Genomic DNA, 15861 nt, shown 5'->3' on the forward strand with positions numbered 1-15861 from the left:
TCCTCCTAGCTATGCGAGTACACCAGGATGTCAGCAATGATACAATAACAAAAGAGTCGAGATAAGGCCAAAACACGTTGTTCATCAAATGCATGAACGCTGCTGGGGCGTTGGTCAACCCAAAAGACATCACAAGGAACTCATAATAACCATATCAAGTCCTGAAAGTTGTCTTAAGAATATCTGAGTCCCTGATCTTCAACTGGTGATATCCTTACCTCAAATCAATCTTGGAGAATATGCTCGCTCCCTAAAGCTGGTCAAATAAATCATCAATACGAGGCAAAGGACACTTGTTATTGATGGTGACTTTGTTCAACTGCCTATAGTCAATGCATATTCTCATGGTGACATCCTTCTTCTTCACAAATAGAACTGGTGCACCCTAAGGTAACACACTAGGCCGAATAAACCCCTTATCGAAGAGTTCCTGAAGCTGCTCCTTCAATTCCTTCAACTTCGTCGGTGCCATACGATACGGTGGAATAGAAATGGGCTGCATGCCCGGCACCAAATCAATACCGAAGTCAATATCCCTGTCTGGCAGTATGCCCGACAGATCTACAGGAAACCCATCTAGAAAATCTCGCACTACCGAAACTGAATCAATAGTAGGAGTCTCTACACTGACATCCCTAACAAAGGCCAAATAATAAAGACACCCCTTCCCAACCATCTGATGGGCTTTCAAGAATGAAATCACTCTACTAGGAACATAATCCGACGAACCTTGCCACTTAATCCGCGGCAACCCCGACATAGCCAACATCACCGTCTTAGCGTGACAATCCAGAATAGCATGACACGGAGACAATAAATCCATGCCCATTATCACATCAAAGTTAACCATACTAAGCAGCAACATATCTACTATAGTCTCTAGTCCCCTAATAGTCACTACGCACGATCGATATACAAGGTCCACAACAATGGTATCGCCCACCGGCGTAGATACATGGACAGATGAAACAAGAGACTCGCGGGGCATATCCATATAATGAGCAAAATATGACGACACATATGAAAAAGTGGAACCAGGATCAAATAATACAGAGGCATCCTTGTGGCAAACGTAGATAATACATGTGATCACAGCATCTGAAGCAATAGCATCGGGTCTGGCAGGTAGTGCATAGAAACAGGCTCGGCCGCCACTTGATCGGCCTCCCCCACTAGGGCGACACCTAGATGAATGACCTCCACCCCGAACTGGCTGAGCGGGTAGTGAAGTAACTAGTGCTGAAGTCGAAGGTTGACCCCGCTGCTGCTAAGTTGGACCTCCTACTAGGTGGGGACACTGCCTCCTAATATGACCAAACTCTCCACACTCGTAGCAACTCCTCGATGTTGGTGGTGGGGACTGAAGAGAGCCCCGAGCACTGGGATAACTGGTAGAAGAACCTGACATGGATGAACCCTAAGCTGGTGGTGCATGAGTCAAACTCTGAGCTGGGACGATGCTGAGAGATGAGTGGCCCTGATGTGAACTGTGAGAACCATGGCTAGATGATGCACCACAGTGAACTGGGTGAGCCATATGAGCATGCTTGTAAAGACGACCTCGGTCGTAGTAGAACTGACCTCCAGAAGGAATGCCACCAAAACTACCTAATCCTCGAGGGCTCTTGGCCTCCCTCTTAGCCCGCTCCTGGCGGCGAACAGACTCTATCTCCCGGGCAATGTCAACAACCTCCTCAAAGGTAGCACCGGTCACCCTCTCTCTAGTCATAAAAATCTGTAGCTGGTATGCGATGCCATCCACGAACCTCCTGATCCTTTCCCTGTCTGTGGGAACCAACCAAATAGCATGATGAGCTAACTCCAAAAATCTCATCTCGTACTGCATCACAACCATATCATCCTGATGCAACTGCTCGAAACTGCTCGAACTGCCTGCGCAACTCCTCTCTGTGGGACTACGTTACATAATTCTCTAAAAAGAGATTGGAGAACTGCTGTTATGTAAGGGGCGCTGCACCAACCGGCCTACGCCTCTCATAAGCCTCCCACCAAGTGAAAGCAGCTCTAGTGAACTGAAATGTAGTGAACGAGATCCCACTGGTCTTCAAAATACCCGCTATACGGAGAATCCTCTAACACTTGTCCAAGAAACCCTGGGCATCCTCGCCCTCTGCACCACTGAAAATCGGAGGTTGAAGTCTCCCAAACCTCTGCAATCTATGCTGCTCATCATCAGGCATGACTGGAACAACATAGTCCTGAGAAGGTGCAACCGGATGGGCTGGTGGTGCCCTCGGTGTCTGAAGTCCCTGAACAACCTGCTCAGGTGTGCGGGTGGCGGGAGTCTCAGTGCCTCCCCCGGCCTAGGAAGTGGCTGTTGTAGTAGAAACAGAGGCCGTCTGAGCAATACTGGTGCACATAGTCAGAATCTGAGCTAAGGTCTCCTGAAGACCTGGAATCGCGAAGGGCACAGCTGGTGCCTGAGCTGGTCCTGCTGGTGCATCCACAACTGGGACTTGATCCTGTACTGGGTCAATTAGTGGGTCTGCAGGTGCTACCCTAGCTGCTATGCGGCCTACACCCCTGCCCCTACCACGGTCTCTACCGCGATCTCGGCCTCTCGTGACCCCAACTGGTGGTACTGGTGGTTGTCTATCCTGACCGGTAGCACGTGTCCTCACCATCTATGAGAGAATAGAATAACAGAAGTTTAGTTACCAGTATCAACAGATTCGCACGATAAGAATTTAAGAATGTGAAATTTCCTACGGGTTCTGCAGCCTCTCAAAGATAAGTACAGACGTCTCTGTACCGATCAGCAAGACTCTACTAAACCTACTCACGACTCGTGAGACTTATGTAACCTAGGCTCTAATACCAACTTATCACGACCCAAAACTCTAACCTATCGTAATGGCTCCTATCGTGGTACTAGGCAAGCCGACACACTTCCAAACACTTCAGTATTTCATTTAAAAGATAATTCAAAGCTTTTTCATATTAAAAACTTCATAAAAGAGTTCAACTCGAAAGAAAAATGCAGAAAAGATAGCCCGACATCGAGGTGTCACTAAGTCATGAGCATCTACAACCAGTCTAGAATCAAAGTTTACAATAATCTGTCAAATGCCATAAAACAGAAAGAAAGACAACAATGGAAGGAGAGACAAGGGCTGCGGACGCCGACAACTACCTCGTAGATCTCCGATAGTCAACTACGCATGAGCTTAGAAACCTATGCGACCGGTCTCACCTGGATCTGCACACAAGGTGCAGGGAGTAATGTGAGTACTTCCAACTTAGTAAGTAACAGAAATAAATAAGGAATTGAGAAGTAGTGACGAGCTATGCAAATACAATTATCTCAATATCTTTCAAATAAGAACATTCATGCTTTCAAATTAATTAGTTTAAGTCACATCAGTACGTGCTCAAGTAAACCAGATATCAAGTCTTCCAGAAATTTGTACAAGAAGGACAAATAGCAACTAAGTGCAACAATTAACTAAAACCAAGTACAGCCTCTCAAGGCAACAGTCACTCAGCTCATCTCAACAATTCAACCACTCGACTCTCAGCCCTCAATAATCATACTCAATAGGTACATGCACTCACTGGGTGTGTGCAGACTCCGAAGGGGCTCCTTCAGCCTAAGCGTTATATCGCTTCAGCGTGCAACTCGATCCAATATATAAATAGCCATAAGGCTCGTTGCGGCGTGCAACCCGATCTAATATAGATAATCAGCCCGAAGGCTCGTTGAGGAGTGCAACCTGATCCAATATATACATATATAGCCCTGGGCCTCGTTGCAGCGTGAAACTGATCCATATACACTCACATAGCTCACAGCTCGGCACTCAGGCTCTATCTCAGTCACCAACCTCACTAGTCCCTCGGGCTCTTAGAAAGCATAAAATTCAGCCCAAACAGAGATAAATACATGTACCAATGATAAGTAGGAGGGGGACAGAGGTAAAATATGCAAGTAATATCATTACTGAGAACAAAACATCAAATAGCAGTTAATTCAGCAAGTACACGACCTCACGGGTCTCAACAGTGATGTCACAAGGCCTAAGCATGATTTCTAACATGAAGTGCGGTCAATTTCCATAAAAACAAAGAGAACACGTAGTAAACAGTAGGCTAATCGATTCTATAGTCTCACGGGATGGACCAAGTCACAATCCCTACGGTGCACGCCCACACGCCCGTCACCTAGCATGTATGTCACCTCCAAAATAGTCGCACGACACGATATCCGGGGTTTCATACCCTCAGGACCAGATTTATAACCGTTACTTACCTCAATCCTAGCAAAAATCCTACTCCGCGATGCCTTTGCATCTCGAATTGGCCTCTAAACGTCTCGAATCTTGCCACAAGTAATACAACACAATCAATATATGCCAAAGGAACCAATTCAACAAGAAAAACTGCTAAATTAGGCTCTAAACCCGAAATTGGCTCAAACCCGGCCCCCAGGCCCACGTTTCGGAATCCGACAAAGGTCACAAAACTATAAAGGTGATTCACTCACGAGTCTAACCATACCAAATTTACTCAAATCCGCCAAAAAAATTCCATCCAAAACCTCAAAATTCTATCTCAACAACTCTTCCATTTTCCCCCAATTTTTCACCCCAATTCACAATTTAAATGATAGAAATCAAGATACAATCATGGAATTTAACCAAAATCAAGTGAGGAATACTTACCCCAATCAACTCCCTGAAAATGCCTTCAAAAATCTCCTAAATCCATGGTCTCTAGTTCAAAATATGAAAAATGGGCTCAAACCCACGATTTTGAATATAACATTGTCTGTCCAGATTTTCTTCTTCGCGAACGCGAAAGTACCCTAACGTTTGTGAAGCACAAACTGCCTCAGACTGGAAATTCCTCCTTCGTGAACGCGAGGACCCTTTCGCGAACGTGAACCTTACACTGGTTGAACCGACGCGAACGCGGAACCCTCTTCGCTAACGCATAGGCTTAAATGCTTGAAGCTCTAATAACCATTGACTCTATGCAAACGCGATGTCCTGGTCGCGAACGCGAGAACCCTCTCGCGAACGCGATGAAGAAAAACTCTGCAAACATACCAACACATCCCATAACATTATATAAAATTAATCGAACCTTCGAATCACTCAAAACAATATCAAAATACCAAATTACCCCCGGATTCAAGCCTAAGAACTTCTTAAACTTTCAAATTCCACAAACGTCGCTGAAACCAACCAAATCATGTCCAAATGACCTCAAATTTTGCACACAAGTTAGAAATGACACCGTAAAACTACTCCAACTTTCGGAAATCCATTCCGACCCCGATATCAAAATTTTCACTGGCGGCCAAAATCGCCAAAATTCCAACTTTTGCCAATTCAAGCCTAATTCTGCTACAGATCTCCAAATCATATTCCGGACGTGCTTCTAAGTCCAAAATCATCTAACGGAGCTAACGGAACCATCAAAATTCAAATCCGATGTCGTTTACACATAAGTCAACATCCGGTCAACTTTCCCAATTCAAGCTTTCAAGTAAGAGACTAAGTGTCTCAATTCACTCCAAAACCACTCTGGACCCGAACCAACTGACCCGATAAGACATAATACAGCTGTAGAACACAAAAGGAGCAGGAAATAAGGGAACGGGGCTATAACTCTCGAAACGACCGGCCGGGTTGTTATAAAAATACAATAAGTTCTTCCTTTAAAAACTTACAAAGTTTAACCTTAAACATTAAATTCTAAATCCGCCTTTAATAAAAGCGGAGTCGGCATTTTAAGCTTATGGTTTTGGAATCATAATCTTTTTAAGTTATTGAATTATAAATTAATTATTTATATATTTAATAAAAATTTAAAGATAAATACATTATTTGAACTAAAACTATTAAATTCGGTCAAACTACATTGTGGCTCAGCTTCTGACCTATGAGATGGAGCACTCAATGCTTGCAGTCTAAGAGAACCAAAGATAGAGTTGGCCAATATTGACTATGACTCGTTCTGGTATTCAACGATATATTATAATCCATTGGAATTTGGAAGTCCATGTCAATTCCACAGTACGCAATAAATATTTAAAAGTCAATTACCAAATTCGCCACAAAGCCTACAGATACAATAAAGTGGTCAAACTGAAGGTAGCTGACATTAATTTCCTTACTAATTTGTAATGATATATTTTTATATTCAAAAATAATATATTTTCTCATTTTATCCTTTAACTTTATGCAACACAACTATTATGATCATACAAAAATTTTATCAATTAAGCTTTTAATATCACAAATATTTTTTTTCTCTTAAATTCCTTAATTATCGCTTTAATCTTTTGATAAATTCCTTAATTATCGCTTTAATCTTTTGATGCATATTAAGAAAACAATAAATACAAAAATTGCTAGGTTAATCTAATTAATTGCTTTTTTAAAATTGAGCAGTATTAAAAAAAAGCTAATTACACTTTCATATTAAGGGTATAATAGAAACATCCAACTAATTTAGTCTAATCTTGAGTTCCTAAAGTGATAGTTCTTTTTTTGAGTTAAAATGATTATTAATTTGGGACGAAGAATAACTAATTATATGCCCTTCAAACAGCTAATAATACCTACGTTGCTTGGTACTCTTCAAATATCAATGAATGCAGTGGACGAGACTGTTTTTCCCTTAATTAGAAATTTTGGGTTCGAGCACTGAGTATGAAAACAAATCTTTGATAGGAAAGGCTTCCCCCGAATGAAACCTTATGCAATGCGAATTTGAATATAATCGGACTTCAATACGGGACACCGAGTGAAAAATCAATTACACCATCATATGAGTATGACACAGTTACCTTCTGTTTCAGCAGTCCAAAATGGTAAACTCCAATATTCCCCCCAATTTAACGGTTACCAATTTTTTTTATTTCTTGTTTCGGTGAAGCCTAAATTTGAAGTTTATAAATTCTAATTTTGTCATCAAACGCATAACTCCTCTTAGTTAATTAATTCAATAATAGTAACATACTCAGTGTCTCACGCGTGACGTCTTGATCTTAGTTACTGAGTTCGCAATTAAATACTCATACATATTTAATAAATCTCCTTATATATATATATATGATCTAAGCAAATACTATTAGATTCATCCTTATACCATTTGCTATCTCATTGATAATTAACAGATGATCACACAAATATGTCATCAAAGTGGAAATCATCATTTTTTTAATAAAAATAATTACTATTCAATAAGTGATTACTGACCAAAAGTCAAGTATTCGTATAGAAAAAAGGGACAATGCACAATAAAGGACAAATAAACTAGTCATGTCTCAATTGTCAATTATAATATCTCTATCTATATGTAGCCCTAAGAAATAATTGCTGGTAGTGTACAAACCAAACCGGAAAATAGCACCAAATCGAAAAATCAAACCAATCCGATTAAAAAATTCGATTAGGTTTGGTTTGATTTGATTTAGTATTGAGTAAAAAAATCCGAACTAAACCGACATAAATATATAAATTTTATTAATATTTTTAAGACTTTATAGTGAATTTTCTTTAGAAAATGTAGAAATATTTGGGATCTCTCATATATTAACCTTGAAATGTAAATTAACAAAAAATTATTGTTAGATGACTAAAAAAATAACTATCATGTGTTACTAAAAAAATTCTCCCACAAAAATATTTTAATAGATCATATGTTTGTCAATTTTTTTTCATATTTACTAAACATATATTCACTTATCAAAGCTTTAACTATAATTTTAACAAAGTAAGATTGAAATAATATTCATGTAACAAAAAAAAAACCAAAAATCCGAAAACCCCGACAAAATCGAACCAATCCAAACTGATATAGCTGGTTTGGATTAATTTTGATAAAAACCAAATCAACCTGGTCCACGTAGCCCTAATTGCTCGTATTGAATGAGATACTGACATTGGCACAAGTAGCTAAACCTCCATCCACCAACGTCAATTACGTAGTTGCCAGAAAAAGCCAATTTAATTGAAACAAAAATCATCATTTTCTGTGATGAGTCAAAAAAATTGCTAATGGTATAAGACACAAAAACACATTTTTTTTTCAGAAAAAGAGAAAATGTCCTAAGTTCATCAAGAATGTCATAGATTGCCTTAATATTCATATACATATCAATTTAACAAATTACCATCCGAGTTCATCAAGAATGTCAGACTTATTGAAATATAAAAATGTGTTCCGTTTGATAGTTTAAACTTTTAAATCAGATAGCCATATGCTTCAAAAAGAAAAATGAACAACGGCGCAAATAATCAATATGAATCCTTAAACAGTTAAATCTAGTCAGATAGCAAGACCTAATTAGCCGCTTCGACTTATTTCCTTGTGAATGTGGAGTTGCGGTTTCCGATAGACCTCGGCTCAAGAAATAGAAATGTCTTAAATGTTGTAAAGAGAATTACTGAAAAGGGCATATATATGCTGGCTTAATGCAGTTCACTTGCATAAATAGCCACCACCTTAAAGCAATAGAAACTAAAAGGGAGAATGTCACTTAGATATTAACAACAAGTGTCATGAACTACAACCAGCATGAAAAGTAAAGAGCCCCTTAAAATTCTCTGAAGATATAGCTAACATTCTCCTTCTAATTCATATTGCAAAATTTTCCATTTACGTGAAATATGAAGGGAAGCCTTGGCGTAATTGGTAAATTTGCTATCATTTGACCAGAAGGTCACGAGCTTGAACCGTGAAAATAACTTCTTGCAGAAATGTAGGGTAAGGTTGCATATAATAGACTTTTATGGTCCGGCCCTTCCCCGAATCCCGCTCATAACGGGAGCTTAGTGCACCAAGATGCCCTTTATGAATGACTAGTAATCCAAATCCAAATTTAGTTGAAGAAGGGCAAGAGACTTAATTAACGCTCCAGTCCTTTTCTCTACTCTCGGGTTATTTGGTCCAAAACAAGGTTATCCCATAATTATAACCAGGATTACGATTATAATCCTCTACTTATGTGGAATAAATAGTATCAAGATTTTGATATACTATAATTAATACCTACCAATAACCAAGCGATTGATAATTGCAATCCCAAATCTAATACCCGGATTAGGACTACTTAGGGACACCCAACTAGAAACAAAGTTCCAAGCTTTCAATCTAAGATAGCTAGGTATTGAAGATATAATTCTAGCTAGACAGCTAGCTATCAAAGAAATAACTCTACCTAAGTAGTTAGCTGTTGAATATAAAATTAGTGCACCAGAATTAGATGGTTTAAGAGGGACTAGACAGCAGAAAAGGTGGATGCAACATAGATTCAATAATCCCGAAAATGGTAGCCCGTGCATGAAGCATTCCGAGGCAGCACCCCAAGCAGGTTAGCAGGTTTGATGTAGGCAGCCTATACTAAAATATTTTGATTGTAAAAACTAGCATTTTTAACTCAAAAATCTTTAATGTTTAAAAATTTAACTCATCCAGTACAAAAATAGCAAATATAAAAAACAAATCAAGGCAATATTTAATGATACCTGAATTCCTGGATATTTGTATACTGCTTCATCTCCATGTCTAGACAAGATTATCTTACCTACATCACTGACAATTCAACAATTCTACCAAGATAGTTGACCAAATAAGAAACCAAATTGATAAACCCTTGATACAAAGTTACAAACATAAACTAAAACCTAATAGATAGAAATTAAAGATTCACAAGTCATTATACAATAGGGTCAAGAAAGTTAACAACATTCTACCTATGATTACAAGGAGAACTAAAAGCACGTTTAAGTGTTGGTCGTACTGAGAATTTCTCGCGAATCCTACAAGATCCTTTCCTTCTTTTTTATAATAGATGGTCAGAACTTCATATGAGTTCGAATCATACGGAGAGGTCCACTAAATGGTAACTGACTATAGTCTAGTTAAGTCGATTAATAGGATGGAGGAGGCCGTGGAGGAGGAGACCAGAAAACATCATGGGGCATTTGACCATTAGGCAAAACATTAGTGGGCAAATTGTACATAGGCATAGAAGAAGGTTGTGTATCAGCCATACTACCAGAATTTCCAGTATTAACCCCTGAAGTTACTGGGGTTTGCATTTGCATTCCTTCACTTACATTCTCCTCTTCCAATGGTAACTTTTCAAATGTTGCATTAGTAAAAGTTGCTGCAATTACCATTACTGGACCTGATGCCATTAATTCACCAACAACATTTCCACCTACAACTTGTCCTTGACTTCCTGCTAAGTAAACTGTTAATCCAGTTGCTCCAGGAGGTGAAGGAGCAGGCAAAAATGCACCCGAAAGCGACAATATTTCGAATCTCCCGTGCAGTGTAATTACTCCGCCGGCTGCAGCCGGTTGGCGCAATGTGACATTCGTCACAATACCGCTGCCACTTAAAACAGACACACCGCGCCCGCGACGATGCGCGAATGTTGCAATACTCTCAATTATGTCACTTCCACTTTTAATTTCCAATACATGACTTCTAAGTGAATTTGGGCTTTCCTTTGTCACCACAATTGGTGGTTTGGGCTTGTTCTTAGAACCCGTTGGTCTCCCTCTGGGCCTACGTCCGGCTCCCCTAGAGCTGGACGGCCCAGAGGACATACCTCCAGAACTATGGATGTTCTCATCTGCTTCATGCTCCGTCTCATTAGGGTTTTGATTGTTGCTTCCGCTACTATTTGTGGTGGCGGTGGTGGTTGTGGCGGTGGTAGTGGTGATAGCTTCAACGGTCGTATCCATGAATTCTTGCTCTCTTCTCTGGCCGAGTAGGTTGTTATTTTCTTGTGTGTTGGTTCTTGAGGGAAGAGAAGAAGAAGCTGAAGCTGGTGATAATGAAACCATTGGATTCATCGCTATATTTCCAGCCCACCAACGATTATTAGCCATACCTTGTTCTTCACTCTTTACCTAAAATTCTCACTATCCAAGGTAGAATTCAACCAGAAGCTATCTATCTACAGTCAACAACACTGTTTCTCTCTCCTTTTATATAATAAAAAAATAGGGTTTTGAACTTTTGATATATAAGAAACTGCCAAAAGTAATCTTGGACGCACCAACTAGCTATCTTACGTTACATTGGGGTAATAAAAGAGTGAGAAAAACAACACAAGTTTCTTCCTTTCTTGCTTTGCTGCTTCTGCTTTGTTTAAATGAGTTCAAAAAACAGAGATCAAATGACAAGAACCTCAAAGAAAAAAGAGCAGACTCAAATAAACTTCATAATAATGAAACCCCATATGTGATATGCTATATACCTTTCTTTGATCTTCATCTAGAAAAACCCTAATGGATTTTCCAGCAAATCTCAACCCCAGATCTATATGCTTTAGATTGGTCTTTCTCTACCTCTCTTTATATGGTCTCTCTCTCTACCTCTCTTTGTATGTAAGAATAAGTGTGCCTTCGTAGTTTTAGCAGGAAATTAGTAAACTATTGTTTCTGAATTTTCTCTGAAATGAGAGATACGAGGCAAGATTTATTTTAGCACTTCATCAATAAATGACAATTTTTAAAATTTGTAAACTTGAATATATTATAAATATCTTGTGTAATATTTTCAAACTTATAGTATATCATAATATTTTTTTAATCGTAAAAAGTTATTAATAAAAATAAAATAAAAATTCAGGTCAAATTATTTTTAAACTTGACTAATATTCTAAAAGACATTTTTTAATTATATTGACATAAAAAGAATTATAATTTATAATGTTTTTTATATAAAATAATTTCATTTTAATTTTAAACTATCAAATTATAATAATTCAATTAACTTTAAAAATTAATTAAATTAACTATCGATAAACAAAATATGTCATACACACTCAAATACAGGGAGAAATTATTTTTAGAAAGAGGAAAGCGAAATGGCTTCCTGGCCCCTTAAACTTGTCGGGTTCTTAAAAACAGATACATAAACTTTTTATTTTCCCATTTGAACACTCGAACTCATTTTTCCCGTAACTAATAAACACATCTGACAAGAGACCATATGCGTGTGTATTACACATACACATACGTGTTCATCCAGTCACCAATTGACCAATGGATGTTTTACAAGTCAAGGCGCGAAAACCCTAACCCTGGTCCTCTCTTTCATTTCGTAGACCCCCCCCCCCCATTTTAACCTCTCTCTGACCAAACTCTCCCTTGTTCATTTCAGAATTTTGATGATCGAAGAAGGTGAAAAGAATTTAGAAAGTGACGGGATCATATGTAAGGCCCATAGGCCATCATATATAAGGCCCTTCTCGTCATCGATGAACTCTCCATAAGTTCGAAAAACCTCGTCGAGAATGGCAATGATCTGCTCATCGCTGAATTTGACCTTAGGGTTTACAGCAACCACCAAAGCTACCATTTCCTCGCGATTAAGACCCTCTTCGCCATTTGCATCAAAATTCTAGCATATTCTTTTCACCTTCTCCGATCGCTAAATTTCAGAATCTTCCACATTCTTTTCACCTTCTCCAACATTTAAAAAAGACTTGTTTATGGTGGTGGATATGGCATGAGGTTAGTCGTGCTGGATGAACTTCCAATATCGGTCATAATCACTCACCTCCTTCCAAAATCGATCATAATTACTCACCCATTTTTTTTGTTTTCGTTTATTATCTGTTAGTCTTGTTCTGATCGAGCTTCGTTTGGTCCAAGTGATACAAAATTTAGTTTCAACTTCACAATGACAAATATACAACTCTCCATCATTTTCACGGTCTGAAATAATAAAATAAAAAATGGAGCTTCAGATTTTAAAAAATGGAGGAAGTAGAGGGTATTTTAGAAGGAATGAATAAGAAGACAATTAAGTAGAATCCATTTTGTACTGTTGAGCGGGGCTTTCACACTCTTGTGCATCGTGTTCCTCACGCGGCCTGCTGATTAGGACCAATTGACATCATATGGACATGGTCAATGATCAAATATGTTTATTAGTTACGAGAAATATGAGTTCGAGTGTTTAAATGAAAAAATTAAAAATTTATGTATCAACTTTTAAAAAATCCGGTCGAGTTTAAGTAGTCACCAAGCCATTCTCTATTTTTTGGTATTACCTTAACATAATGGGATGTATTACTCCTAGTACGGTCTAGGTTTTTTGGGTCAAACTCTGTGTAACTCTGATTTCTTTTAGTACTTTTTCATTTACTATTTACAAGTACATTAAAGATGGCCCTTTCTCGGTTCTGAATAAGGTACTTTTCTTTTCTTTTATTACGATATACGAGCCTTACCTGGCACGTAGTGGCTTATGAGTATAACTTTTGGAGTTGCCCGGCGGTTGAATTTGTAACGCTTTTGAAAGAAGATATATAAACTTTGAATTTTTTCATTTGAACACTTAAATTTAGCAAAATAAGTACTAATAAATATATTAAGTAATGCGAATATATCAATTACACTAATATGTACAACATGTCATATACTAAACTATTTATTACTTCACATATATTATTTGTGGGTCCTATTTTTAGATACTAAATAAGCCAAAAAGAAGTTACAAATTAAAAAAAGAAAAAAAAAAAGAGAAAAAGACCTGAAGCTATTACTACGTTCACCCACCTCTCCCTTCTTATCCGTTCACCTACCTCCATTTCTTTCCTTATTTTTATTCTTCTTCTTTATTTTTTTCTTCAGTGTTGTTACTCTCTCTTATTTCTAAATCAAATTCACAAAACCACTATGCTCATGGTTAGACTAGAAAAATAAATTTAATTTTGAAATTTCAAAAAAAATTAATAGGAATAGTTCTAGAGAACTTAGAAAACCTCGTATTTGAGGACAAAAGGCACCAATTTCCCAATTTACTTGGTAATATGATGGACCTTTTATGCGAGAGCTACAAAAATCAAACTCCACCGCTTTCAGTGCAACTCCGAGAAGAATTTTCGATGATGATATCTAATCGGACGGCGTCAACTTGCAGCCATTTTTGTTACAGCCATGGATATAATTTCAGCACATGGATGTAATTTCCTTTTCTTTTTCTTTTTTTTTTTTAATTTTTTCCCTACTGATAAAGTATTTTCTTTAATTAGATTGTTACTTTGACGCGTATTTTTTGGGTGACGGATACGTATTTTGTCCATATCACATTTGTAACTGTCACATAGGCATAATCAATGATCAAATATATTTATTAATCAAGGGAATCATGAGTTCGAGTGTTTAAATAAAAAAGTTTAAAGTTCATGTATCGACTTTCAAAAGCCTACAAGTTTAAATGGTCGGAAAATCATTACGCGTAAACTTTTTAAAGCGGTTCTGTAGAGAGGCTGCGGTTTATATGGTATAATCATTTTTGTGCTGTCAAAATAGTAAGGTCCCAAATTGCAATCTTCTGCGATGCGGTTTAATGTCACTTTTCCTAGAATCAGACACATTAGCCTTCCCATGTGCATGTATCAAACTTCTTTTTTTCTTTTATCATTATAATATTACCAGTCGTTGACAAGTGGACTTGTGATTAGGACTACTAATAATTCGATTTAAATTTACATACCAAAGTATTAAGCTCATTAATCTTTTCAATTTTAAAATATCAGTTTATCGACATTCTATTTTTTGTATACATAAAAGGAGGATTTAATTGTTTTGGTTGAGTGTTGTGTTATACATTGAAAATATATTAGGAGTCATTTGTTCATATTATTAATTATTGTAAAATTTAATTAACCTTGAAACTACATATATGTATAGAGCATGTAATAAGCTCCAAGTAATTTTGAACTAGTCTTCAAATCTAAGATGGGTAGCATTAGAAGGGCAATTCGATGTACAAAGTATCTCGTATTCACACAACGTTCGAAGAAGGACTGAACCCTTATGGGTGTGATGTAAATAGCATATCATAATGTAAGTATTAATGACTACTTTCTGTATTTATATAAGGTCTATCCCTATATGAGTGTGTTGTAAGTAGTCTAATGTAATACAAGTATTAATTGTTACTTTTAGGGCTCTAACTTGTGACCTATTGATCAATAATTCAATATAATGACGTGGCATGCGATAAATTGGTTGCATTAATGTCTAGGGTTAGCTAAGGTCGGACTTTCACCGTTCAAAGATTTAGAAAAGTGTGGTAGTGGGGACAAAGTGCACAGGGTACAAGTCACGACAAAAGTATCGAATGCCAATGTCTGAAACATCTCCCTTTCCCCTTTTCTTCACCCCCATGTTCTCAAAAGTACAAAAATAATTGTTGTTTTTACTATAATTGGTATTAAGAGTGTTTTCTATGTGCTGCTATTTAAGTCTCGTTTATTTTAATTAGAGAAGTGGTCAAATTGCTCAAAAATTATGCAAAAAGGTCTAGCAAATTGTTTACTTCATTTGTTATTACCTGTCCAAAATTAAATAACAGAAAAAGAATTAAATTGCCTTTTAAACTATGTGAAATAATCTAAAACGAGTTCCCTGACTTAAGATTTGACTCTCTCTTTTTATCCCTCAGCTTTAAATACTTCAAAAGAGCATTGCAATGCATGAAATATCTCGCATTCATACAGGATCTGAAAAAGTTAGGGTCGTACCATAAAAAATGTGATGCAGATATTCTATTCTAATATGAATATTAGCGGCTGCTTTCACAATTCGAACTCATAATCTATTTGCATTACATACTTCAGCCATTTTGATCTTGTTAATTGAGGAGCAAAAAGGACAGTCCGGTGCATGAAGCTTCTCCCATTCACGTAGGGTCTTAAGAAGGGTCGCACCTTAAGAGGTGTGAAATAGGCAACATACCCTGATGCAATGGTGATTAAGTTCACTGTTCGAACCCGTGACCTATAGGTCATATGGAGACAACTTTACCATTACTTCAAGGCTCCCATTTTAATCGAGGAACAAGATAAACCGA

The 15861-nt window shown here is 37.5% G+C and overlaps 1 protein-coding gene across 1 annotated transcript; it reads right to left on the bottom strand.

Moving 5' to 3' along the window:
• Positions 1 to 9596: 9596 nt before the first annotated feature.
• LOC104224153 (AT-hook motif nuclear-localized protein 15) lies at positions 9597 to 11442 on the bottom strand. The gene has a single exon (XM_009775736.2). It carries the CDS (start codon positions 10875 to 10877, stop codon positions 9906 to 9908), a length of 972 nt encoding a protein of 323 aa, XP_009774038.1. The 5' UTR covers positions 10878 to 11442; the 3' UTR covers positions 9597 to 9905.
• Between the last annotated feature and the right edge of the window lie 4419 nt (positions 11443 to 15861).

This window comes from Nicotiana sylvestris, chromosome 5 (assembly GCF_000393655.2).
Source record: "Nicotiana sylvestris chromosome 5, ASM39365v2, whole genome shotgun sequence".
NCBI classification, from domain to species: Eukaryota; Viridiplantae; Streptophyta; class Magnoliopsida; order Solanales; family Solanaceae; genus Nicotiana; species Nicotiana sylvestris.